The 11,507-nt window shown below is 48.8% G+C and overlaps 1 protein-coding gene across 1 annotated transcript; it reads right to left on the reverse strand.

Annotated features, from left to right (window-relative positions):
* Window positions 1-9,142: 9,142 nt before the first annotated feature.
* Window positions 9,143-10,279, reverse strand: LOC121977714 (dehydration-responsive element-binding protein 2E-like). Its single transcript, XM_042530158.1, has one exon. It carries the CDS (start codon window positions 10,258-10,260, stop codon window positions 9,259-9,261), a length of 1,002 nt encoding a protein of 333 aa, XP_042386092.1. The 5' UTR covers window positions 10,261-10,279; the 3' UTR covers window positions 9,143-9,258.
* Window positions 10,280-11,507: the final 1,228 nt, after the last annotated feature.

The raw sequence follows: 11,507 nt of genomic DNA on the forward strand, positions 1-11,507 counted from the left end.
AAACGCGTCGGGAGCAGAATTTGGAGGCAATATTGATTAAGATTTCTATTTTTATATATTTTCATGTTTTTTTTGTATTATTACATGTACTCTTCATTTGAAAAAAAAATATATGTTTGTTCCTAAGTTATGAATGTATTCACTATTAATTGTTAGTATTTTTTGTTAGTTTTAAATATAAACTAAAAATAAACAAAAATTATAAACATATAAAAAAAATTATTAAAAAAATAAAACTTATAAAAAATTGATAAAAAAATTGATTAACCAAAAAAATCGATAAAAAATAAAATTTTAAAAAATCAATTGAAAAAATAGCAGTATTATGAAAAAAAATTAAATTAATTAAAAAATAAAAACCAAATAAAATTTATATAAAACTGAAAAAATAAAGTATTGATAAAAAATAATTAATTAAATTAATTAAAAAATAAAATTTAAAATATACAGAGTTATTTTTAAACAAAATTAATTAAAAACTAAAACTAAATAAAAATTAAATGAAATAAAAAAAAATTAGAAGAGGAGGCTACATGCGTCCTTTGGCAGGGAGAGAGAGGAGGAGGAGGGGGGTGTGTGTCAGACCGGGATAACAGGGGTCTATACGTGATAAGATTTGATTTTGCTGTCCGTCAAATCAAGCAGAGGTGAAAATTAAAATGGATCCTCAGCACATGGATGGGAGGTTAATCATGTGTATTTTAAAAAATAATTATCTTTTTGAAATACGAGCATGCAGTGGAATAAATAAAAATAATTAAGTAAAGAAAAATAAAATTCGAACACAAGGAGTTACTTGATTTGAAGCTTTCGGTGACTCCTACTCCAAGATCCACCATCCCTCGAATCGTATTGACGAGCAATCCACTATAAATCTCTTTTGGAACCACCGGAAGAGAAAATCAAATACAAGTACGAAAAACGGGGAAGTGTAACAGCCTACACTTTCCTTTTACAAGTATGAAAAATGTACAAGAATATTGAATCGTTATCAACACTTTAGAAATGTAGAATCTGAACGGGCTCGTGTGTTGGTGTTAGTGTTGGTGTGCTGGCAATAGTCAGATGTTCTCGGAGAAGTAGTGCAACAGAGCGTAGTTGAATTAGCAGAAGAGTTGTTGAAGCTTGTAAAAGGAATGGATTCATTGTGCTGCTTGAACACTTCTTTTATAAAGTGTTGAGGGCACCTCCAAGCTCATTGGAGGTGCATCCAACCTTAGGTTTAATCTCTTAAACCCTGGTCATGATAAACAACGAGGACTTCGGCTTCTATCCACTCGAGGGCATCTTCCAAGCGCTTCAAGGCGCCTCTAAGCACGAATCAAGGGGCGCCTCCAGTGCACTCTGTAGGGGATCGATGGTCGGCTTTAAGGGGGGTTGGATAGCTAGGTCACCCCCAATTTGATTCTTCTCTTACAAGGTTAGTTACACAAGCAGAATACGAAAACTAAAGCAATGAAAATAAATAAGTAAGAGCAAACGCTAACACAAATCCTTTACGTGGTTCGGAGATTGATTGCTCCTACTCCACGGCGTGTCCTTGAGGTGGACGAACCCTTGATCCTTCGGTGGATCAAATCCCGACAATCTCCGGTTAGCTCTTACTCCTTCTCGATGGAGTACAACCTCTCACAAGGTTCTCTTCCTCTTACAAGATGAACTTAGGTTTAGGAGGAAGAGAGTAGGCTTGGAAGCTTTGGGCAATGACAAATAGTGATTCAACAATAATCAGTAACCTCCTTCAAGCCTCAAAGCTTCCTATAAATAGGAGGAGAGAGTTGACCATCATATCAACTCATCTCGGCACCAGTCGACTGGCAAAACCATCAGTCGACTGGTGCTACCGTTAGAGGTAGCCAACGGCTACTTTGCAGCACCAACGGTCTGCCAACGGTCATTTACCAGTCGACTACTAAAACTAGCAGTCGACTGGTAGCTGTTTGCTGAGCGAACAGAATGCTTCTGTTCGCTGCCAGTCGACTGTTAAAACATGCAGTCGACTGGTGCAGTTGACTGCTAAAACATGCAACCGACTGGACTGCACCTTGTTACACACTCACACTCATCCTCTCCGGAGTGTCCCTTGAAGTCCTCTTCCTCGGCCTTCATCCCTCAGATGCACCCGAGCCCGCGGCTCCTCTCCGTGCCATCCTTCACATTGCCTTGAAGTCCACTTCCCTCGGCTCCACTCCGTTGCTCCTCGTCCGGCGGTCCCTCGGATGCCTTCCACACCATCCTTCACCGACTCAAGGATCTGAGCCCTAGGATTAGCTTCCCAAGCTTAGTTGCACCAAGCTCCTCATGTGTGTTTCACCAAGTCCTGCAAGACTCAAACACACATATTAAACACATATGAAAGTCTAACTTAAACTCTTTGACACACACATCAAAACCATAATCGTACCGATCAAACTTGGGTCGATTGCACCAACACACTCCAGGGCACCTCCCCACACCGCAAACTTTATCTTCTTGAGGGTGCCTCCAACGGGTCCAGGGGCCCTCCAAGTCTGCTCCGAGGTGCCTTTAGTCAGCTCTGAGACGCCTCAAATATTATTCATCCAAGGTTGATTTTTACTACTTTAGTCCTGCAAAGTGTGTTAGTCCAAAATAAAGTATAACCTGAAGAATAAATGTAGTATAATAATAAAATAATATTCTTAATTAAATCTTGTCTGTCCAAAACTAGAATCTAGTCATGGTCATAGTTTAGATATCCAAAATAGACCTAAACTGAATCAGCGCCTAAAGTCCCTAATTGGGGCTCGTCCTCACTGGAACACTCTCTTCTAGTGACTTACCTTACTTACCAATGAAGAATCATTTGACTTGCCTTTGAACCATCAGGTCTTCTCTCCAGTTGTCAGGTCCCGCGGACCCAGCCGGACTTCCCGCTAGATATCGTATCACTCCTTGACCTATCTGGACTTCCCATCATCTATCAAGTCTAACAAACCTAGCTATATTCCAGCCTGGCTCTTCAAACTCATCAAGTCTCGCACACTTAGTTACAAGGTTAGATCACACCACACTGGACTTTAATTCATTTTTCATTTATCAAAACCTAAGTTTGATCATTGTTGCTTACTACAACAACACAAGCAGTCATGATCGGCCCGGGCCGCCTCTCCCCTTCTCTTCTTTCCTCACACGTCGTCTTGTCCCCGCTTTTGGCTCACAGATCCTTCGCCTCCAGCTTAGGATTTCCCCCTCTCCTCAGCCTTCATAGGGGTCGCCCCTCTCACATCTGTTGACAGTCTCACTCACTCCGCCTCTCCCTCTTCTCTCCTACGAGATGTCGTCGTCGTAGGGACATGCATCACCTCCCTCGACATGATGTCATTGCCTTCACAAGTCAACTTCCAGCGACACCACTCTACAGCGCAAGCATCCCTCGGTTGCTGGCGCTGCTACCGGCACCCTCAATGCCAGATTCGACTGTCCAGCGCCCCTGCCCTCAAGTCTGACACTGATCTGGGCTCCAATCAGTGCCACCGTATGATCCTAATCCTGATTCGACCTTTGGGTCACCATTGCCTTACCTTGTTGAGTTGTTGTTGTGTTCCAGCATAGCAGTGGTCCAGTCTTTGAGTCATTATTGTGTTCCAACATTGTAGTTGTTTAGCGTTCGAATCGATGTGGTGTTCCGACATGTGAGTCGTGGTTGTATTCTGACCCGCAAGCCGATGTTCTATTTTTGGCCTTTGTGTCACTGTTGTGTTCCGAGCTTCGAGTCGCTGTCATATTTTGGCCTGCGTGTCGCTACTATATTCCGGCTGCGTGTCGTCTTCCGGATCCATGCTGCATCCGACTCCCTGTTGTCACCTCCAAATCCATGCTGCATCCGACTCTGTGTCATCGCCTATGGATCCATGCCACATTCGGCTCTGTGTCATCGTCTCTAACTCCTAGCAATCGCCTCCGGTTCTGTGCCACTTTTAATCGCTTTTGCGAGCCTAGTATGCTTTACATTCAGTCATTTCATTATAGTACTGTTTATTTTCTTCATTTCTATCATCGGAGGCTAACTTGAGCATCGGAGGGTCAAACCGGAACAACACCCGATCTATTTTCTAACAACCTTATAGGCACTATTAACCAAAGACTTTCGAACACCTTTGATCCTTATCCTTTTGGGAGGTCTAGAGATTCAGTCAATATAAAAGAGAGCTCATCACCTCTCTTCCCTTCATGTCATGACAAGTAGATCAATATTCCAACTATATCACCATCCATTGATGCGAATGTAGTGGAGGGCATAGGAGCAATTAGGAGAAGGGAGAGGAGCAGTTTGGTCTTTTGACAAGGGAAGAGTTTTCGGGGTTTTAGGGAGCACGGTTCATCAGGATGTTAGGGGGGTTCGTGTTTCTCCGCCGCCATCAGCAGGAAGGAAGGGGGCAAGCTTGGAAGTTCTGTCGTCGCCACCAGGGACCGAAGCAAAGGCTTCTGCTCTCGCTGCTGCCACCGAAGAGATCCGCCGGCGACGCCCGTCTCTGGGCCATTTCCTCTGCTTTCCCTCTCCGCCGCCTCCTCCACTCTCCGATGCGGACGTCGTCAAGGAGCGTTGCCTCCTCCTCTCTCCGACGCGGACACCATCGAGGAGCGCCATCGCCTTCAATGCCGCCGCTATCGTCGCCCCCAATGGGCGTCACCTCAGCCTCCTGCGGCCACCGTCGCCTCAGCCTCTTGCGGTCACCGCCGCCACCTCCTACGACCACCGTTGCCTCCTCCAATAGCGGGCACCGCCTCCAACAGCGAGCGCTGCCTCTAGTGGTGGGCGCCGCCAGAGGGCGCCGCCTCTGGCGGTCGACGCCGCTCGTACCATTTGTCTACGCCGGCCCTCGAGTCGAGATGGTGTTCGGCCGGTGAGCTGATGTGGTTTCGGCCATTGAGTCGTAGTGTTTCGCTATTCACACAGTTATTATGCTTGTGAGTTACTAGTATTATCTGGCATGCGTGCCGTGTGCCGGCATGCGAGCCGCTATCATATCCGGCCTACGCGTCGTCTTTTCGGATCCTTGCTACACTAGATTCCATGTCGTCGCTCCTAGATCCGGTTCCTCAGCTGACCCACATTCATCTACCCTTCAGGGCCGCGACGACTCAATGAGCATCGCGACCAGCTCACCGATCCATCCGAGGGCGCCCCCCGAGTCCAGGGTACGTCATTGTATTCATCTTATATTTATTTCATTGTTCTGCTATTATTAGACTGCTTATATATTCCTGGGACCCGCCTCGAGCATCGGGGTATCAGAGATAGGGGCCAACCCGGTCGCTGGCTACAAGTAGCGTTGATCGGAGGACCTCCGATGACTTGGTCAACACAGAAGACAGCTCACCATCCGAGTCATGAAGATGTGGTCAACATTCCAGACACGTCATTATGGCATCCCCGTCTTCTCAGATTCCCGACAGGATCATATTTGGCGCCGTCTGTGGGAACTTCACTTAATTTAGAACGTGAAGATGGTCGACACCAGAAAATTCTGCTATACTCATGACCTTGGTGGGTTTCGACGAGCGTATCATATTCTCCTCACTCCACAGGTATTCGGGAGTCGAGGAATTGAGTCAGATCCTCTGCTGGACGGCAGGTCAGTTTTTTCCGTTGTATTTTCTCTTTCGATCATATTATCTGCCATAGTTCTCCGGTCGAACACTCCCGTGCCGATCGGCTGGGCTTGTCTTATATTAGAGACACAGGCTCGATGTCGAAGACTCTCGCACTGATCGGCCAAGATTATATTTGCGTAGACTCCCGAGCCGATCAGTCGGGATTATGTTATATTAGAGCCACAGGCTCAATTGCGAAGACTCCTGCACCGATCGTCCGAGATTATATTTGCGAAGACTCCCGCACCGATCGGCCGGGATTATATTATATTAGAGCCACAGACTTAATTGCCAAGACTGTCGCACCGATCGACCGGGATTATATTTGCGAAGACTCCCGCATCGATCGGCCGAGATCATATTATATTAGATCCACAGACTCAATTATGAAGACTCCTGCGCCGATTGGCCGGGATTATATTTGCAAAGACTCCCATGCCAATCGGCCGGGATTATATTATATTAGAGTCACATGCTCAATTGCGAAGACTCCCGCGCCGATCGACCGGGATTATATTATATCAGAGTCACAGGCTCAATTGCTAAGACTCCCGTGTCGATCGGTCGGGGTTGAGTTATATTGGAGCCACAGGCTCTAGAGGTCGAGCGACGACCTTAAACTCCTGACTTAGAAGACCATCGAGCGGCGACGTTAAACCCAGGTCTCCATCGACGGTCGAGTGACAACCTTAAACTCTTGCCTTAGAAGACCGTCGAGCTGCGACGTTAAACCCAGGTCTCCACCGACGGTCGAGCAACGACCTTAAACCCAAGTCTTCACCGACCAACTTATTAGAGCATCTATCTCCCTCATTCGGGGTCGAGTGATTATCAATGGTTTCGGACTAGCTTATCAAACCATCTATCTCCCCCGTTCGGGGTTGAGTGATTATCACTGGTTGCCGACCAGCTTATCAGAGTATCTATCTCCCCCGTTCGGGGTCGAGTGATTATCACTAGTTTCGGACCAGCTTATCAGAGCATCTATCTCCCCCGTTCGGGGTCGAGTGATTATCACTGGTTGCGGATCAGCTTATCAGAGCATCTATCTCCCCCGTTCGGGGTCGAGTGATTATCACTGATTTCAGACCAGCTTATCAGAGCATTTATCTCCCTCGTTCAGGGGTCAAGTGATCTTCACTGGTCTCGGACCAGCCTATCAGCGCATTGTATTTCCTACCTCCCCCATTCGGGGTCCAGCGGTCTTCATTAGTCACAGACCAACTCATCGGATCTCATATCTCCCCCGTTCGGGGTCGAGCGGTCTTCACTGGTCTTGGACCAGCATATCATATTTTCTTATCTCCCCCATTCGAGATCGAGTGATCTTCACTGGTCTCGAACCAGCTCATCGGATCTCATATCTCCCCCGTTCGGGGTCGAGAGGTCTTCATTGGTCACGGAACATATCAAAGCAGCTTATCTCCCCCGTTCGAGGTCGAGCTTCTGGTTTCGAGCCAGAATATCTCATAGGCTCCGCGCCCGCCTAGTTCACTACTTTTGCTTGTGTGCTCTTTCGATTCAGGGGCTATACTCTCGTTTAGTTCACGGGCGATGCACCCGCTCGGCTCACGACTTCTGTTTTCGTGCGCGTGATTATGCGGGCTATGCTTCCAGTCTGTTTTCAAGCTCCACTTCCGCCTGGCATTGCCTCATCACTCGTTCGATATTCGCCCGGGCGTTCGCCCGATAGCTTATGTGGCATCCACTCGGCACTATTTTTCACCGCTCGGTCGACACGTTTTTCTCCCCACTCTGCCAAGCGCGCGTCATTCTCAGCACTTGTGAAGTCGTCTGACCGGTATCGCTCAACCGTCCGTTCAGCCACACACTTAAACTACTTGGTCGAACGCTCGGTCAACGACATTCTCTCGTTCGCCCGGTCAGCATCTTACGGTCGACTGGCCGACACTTTCTCAGTAGCCCGCTCGACATCGCCCGCTCGTTCGCCCAGTCATCATCTTACGATCGCCTAGCCAACACTTTCTCTGTCGCCCGCTCGTTCGCCCGGTCAATATTTTACAGTCACCTGGTCGACATTGTCGAGTCGCTCGACCACATTTTTACGATCATTCGACTGGTATTTTTTGGTGGCTCAGTCAGCATTCTCCTAATGCCTCGGTTAGCATTTCCGCGGTCGCATGCTCTGCCTCGCTTACCCAGCGTCTATCCACCCGATCGACATCCTTCCGATCGCCCAGTCGACATCTTCGTGGTCATGCGCTCGGCATAGCCCGCTCGCTCGGTCTGCTCGTCATCCCACGTGTCGCTCGATCGACTATCATTTTACTCGTGTCGCTCGCTTGACGTTTTACTGCCCGCTCGGCAACTGGCCGGCTATTGACTTGGTACTATTTTTCATAGTCCGCTTGGCACTGTTACCATCTCATGTGACATCATTACTATAGTGATCGCTCGCGTGGCATTATACGATAGGTTCAGCGATTTGATTCGATTATCTGGGTCATTTCCTCTGCTTTCCCTCTCCGCTGCCTCCTCCTCTCTCCGACGCAGACGCCGTCGAGGAGAGCCGCCTCCGCCTTCAATGGCGCCGCTGCCTCCTCCAGCGGGCGCTGCCGCCGCCCCCAGTGGGTGTCGCCTTAGCATCCTGCGACCACCGTCGCATTAGCCTCTTGCGGTCACCGTCGTCGCCTCTTGCGACCACCGTCGCCGCCTCCAGCAGCGGGCGCCGCCTCCAATGGCGGGCGCCACCTCCGGCGGCCGGCGCCGCTCGTACCATTTGTCTACGCCGACCCTCGAGTCGAGATGGTGTTCGGTTGGCGAGCCGATGTGGTTCCGGCCATTGAACCGTAATGTTCCGCTATTCACACCGTTATTATGCTTGTGAGTTACTGGTATTATCCGGCATGTGTGTCGTGTGTCGGCCTGCGAGCAGCTATCATATCCAGCCTACGCGCCGTCTTTTCGAATCCCTGCTGCATTGGATTCCATATCGTCGCTCCTAGATCCGGTTCCTCAGCTGACCCACATTCATCTACCCTTCAGGGCCGCGACGACTCGATCAGCATCGCGACCAGCTCACCGATCCATCCGAGGGTGCCCCTGGGGCCAGGGTACGTCATTGTATTCATTTTATATTTATTTCATTGTTCTGCTATTATTCGACTGCTTATATATTCGTGGGACCCACCTCGAATATCGGGTATTAGAGATCAGGTCAACCCGGTCGCTGGCTATAGGTAACGTTGACCGGAGGACCTCCGATGACTTAGTTAACACAGAAGACAGCTCATCATCCGGATCATGAAGATGCAATCAATATTCCAGACACGTCATTCCAACAACCCCGTCTTCTCATATTTCCGAAAAGATCATCCATTATTCTCGGCTTCTGGACGGGATTAGAGTCCACCCTCAACGCTTATTTTAACCTCTTGTGATTTTAGGAAATTCGTGAATCTTCCTCTTCATCGTGCCGCGGCTATCTACCCCTTGATAGTTTTCTTTTGCTGAGTCATCAGACCAGACAAGAACAGATGAGTTTATTATTTTCCGCACTAATTATTATAATTACAATGATAATATATAGTTTAAATATGACTGACTATAAAACCAGATGAAACACATATAGATGAACTGTAGAAGTAGTGTGTATATATAGATATAGCAGGGTTCAGGTGATCAGAGGTTCCAGATGGAGACGGGCAATCCAAGGTCATCGTGCACGTCATCCAGCTGCGGCGCCCCGCCGTCTTCCGCCTCGTCGACAGGGTGGCCTTCCAAAGCCCGCATCTCCATCAACGTGTCCCAGTTGAAGTCGCCGCCCATCTGGTGCAACTCCGAGCCCCCTGCGCTGCCCTGGTCCATCGATACCGTCCCACTGTTACAGCCACTCGCCTCCTCTTCCCGCGTCAGCATAAGCACAGGCTCCGCCTCTCTGCTATTATCCTCCTCCGGCGCCTTCAGCACCCCTAGCTGCTGCAGGAACTCCTTCAGATCAATCTGCGGTTTCTCCGCTCTCGCCGGCGCCGGATCGACCACTTGGTCGATGTCTCGGCGGTCTCCACCTAGCGAGATCTCGAGCTGCGTCTCTATCGGCGCCAATGGCGTCCGGAACCCGCCGCCTGAATTACTGCAGGAGGCGGAGGAAGAGAGAAGCTGAGGAGTAGGAGGAGGAGGAGGAGGCCTCGTTTTATTTTCGGAATTGTTCTTGAGTTCCTGGAGGCGCTGGTGGATGACGTGGACGTTGTGCTGGGCGTTGAGGTTGAGGAGGCCGCAGGAGGGGACGGCGGCGCCAGTGGCTGAGGTCACAGTGACGCCGCCCTTGGAGGCGGCCGGCAGCCACTTGAAAGGCCTGCCGTGGAGGTGCGACGACGAGGCGCTCGGCTTGAGCAGGTGGGAGGAGGCGGACGTAGCGCGGAGGTGGGGCAGGTTGACGTAGGCGTCGGGGCCGTAGAGCCGTCGCGCCGCCTCATCGTAGGCCAGCGCGGCCTCCTCGGCGGTGGCGAAGGAACCGAGCCAGAGGCGCGTCCGCTTCTTCGGCTCGCGAATCTCCGCCACCCACTTCCCCCACGTCCGCTGCCGGACGCCGCGGTACTCACAGGAGGCGTTCTGGGGCCCGCCCTTGCCCCTCGCCGGCCCCTTCTTCCACGGCCGCAGCGGCGCCTTCCGGAGATTCTCCATCGAACAACCTACGTACGTCCTCAGCAGCCCAGCGAAGTGGAGTGGAATTAGATGTATAGTTAGTTAGCACACAGAGCGTGGTGTGTCATGTGGTGCATGCATGGCTTAAATAAATGCTGTCACGGTCGGAGTTTGGCTCTCTGGAGACGCACTGCATGCGACCGTTTCAATTTGAAGTTTAAATCGTTCATCCTAAGCATGCATGGAGATTGAAGGGGTATACCGTATAGGCGTATACGTACGTGCGTGCATCGGTGCATGTGAGCAGAGGGGGGCACGGCACTTTGACCTAGATAGCTACCAACCTCATTCCCGTCATGCATGAGCATGTGAGTTGAGGAAGAAGAAGAGAGGGAGTGGCATTGATTGAGTTTATGGCCTATGGGAGAGGTTCCACCTCTCGATCATTTTTGGTTTTCACGGGGCCTTCTTCTGCTCACGATCTATCACATGTTGCTGATGAACTAGCTAGCTACTGTGCTCTCCTCGAGATCCACTGTCTGATACCATCTCACCGTTTTGTCCATGCCTTTGTCCCCCGGCCTCTCTTTTGCCTGCATGCAATGCAATGGCCAAGTTGAGTTTAATTATATTGTGAGTGATGTTGAGCTATGCGTCTAGCTTGTTTAGTTAATAGCTAATTAAGTTCAGTGAAATATATAACATCAAACGATATTGGGCTTGTGAGGACGTGTTGGCCTTTTTGCTAATTCATTTGTAGCATTGGCCCACAATGAAAAAGCGCGGATCCAATTTATAATTAAGCCCGAGTAATTTACAATCATAACAAATGTCACTTAATGTCACCCACAATTATCACAAAATCAAGATAATATGGTGTATGAAGTTCTCGTCAATATAGGATTTCAGAGAAAAGTAAAATGGCATTGAATCTATTATACACAGTCTTATCTTATGTTGCAATAGACTATTTATGTGATTCAAACTTGATGTACGAGTCACACACAATAATTTTACCCAACTCAAAAATATAAAAATTAAAATGGGACTCTATTTTAAAATTATCAATATTTCAATATTAGCAGAGCCGGCTTTAGGGGGAGGTGGCCTAGGGCCTAAGGCCTCCCTATTTTAGGGGCCTCCATGTTATTAAGGTTTTCTATTTGTATTTGGGCTTTTTATTAAATTTGATAATGAATCAATTTTTTGACGGACCAATTAGAATATTCTATCGGGACAATTCGGAGCTAGGGGGGGTGAATAGCTCGCTTCGCATTGATGATGAT

Source organism: Zingiber officinale, chromosome 4B (genome assembly GCF_018446385.1).
Source record: "Zingiber officinale cultivar Zhangliang chromosome 4B, Zo_v1.1, whole genome shotgun sequence".
NCBI classification, from domain to species: domain Eukaryota; kingdom Viridiplantae; phylum Streptophyta; class Magnoliopsida; order Zingiberales; family Zingiberaceae; genus Zingiber; species Zingiber officinale.

Excerpts from the sequence above, each read along its gene's own strand:
- LOC121977714 (XM_042530158.1), bottom strand. The coding sequence starts at position 10,260 with ATGGAGAATCTCCGGAAGGCGCCGCTGCGGCCGTGGAAGAAGGGGCCG.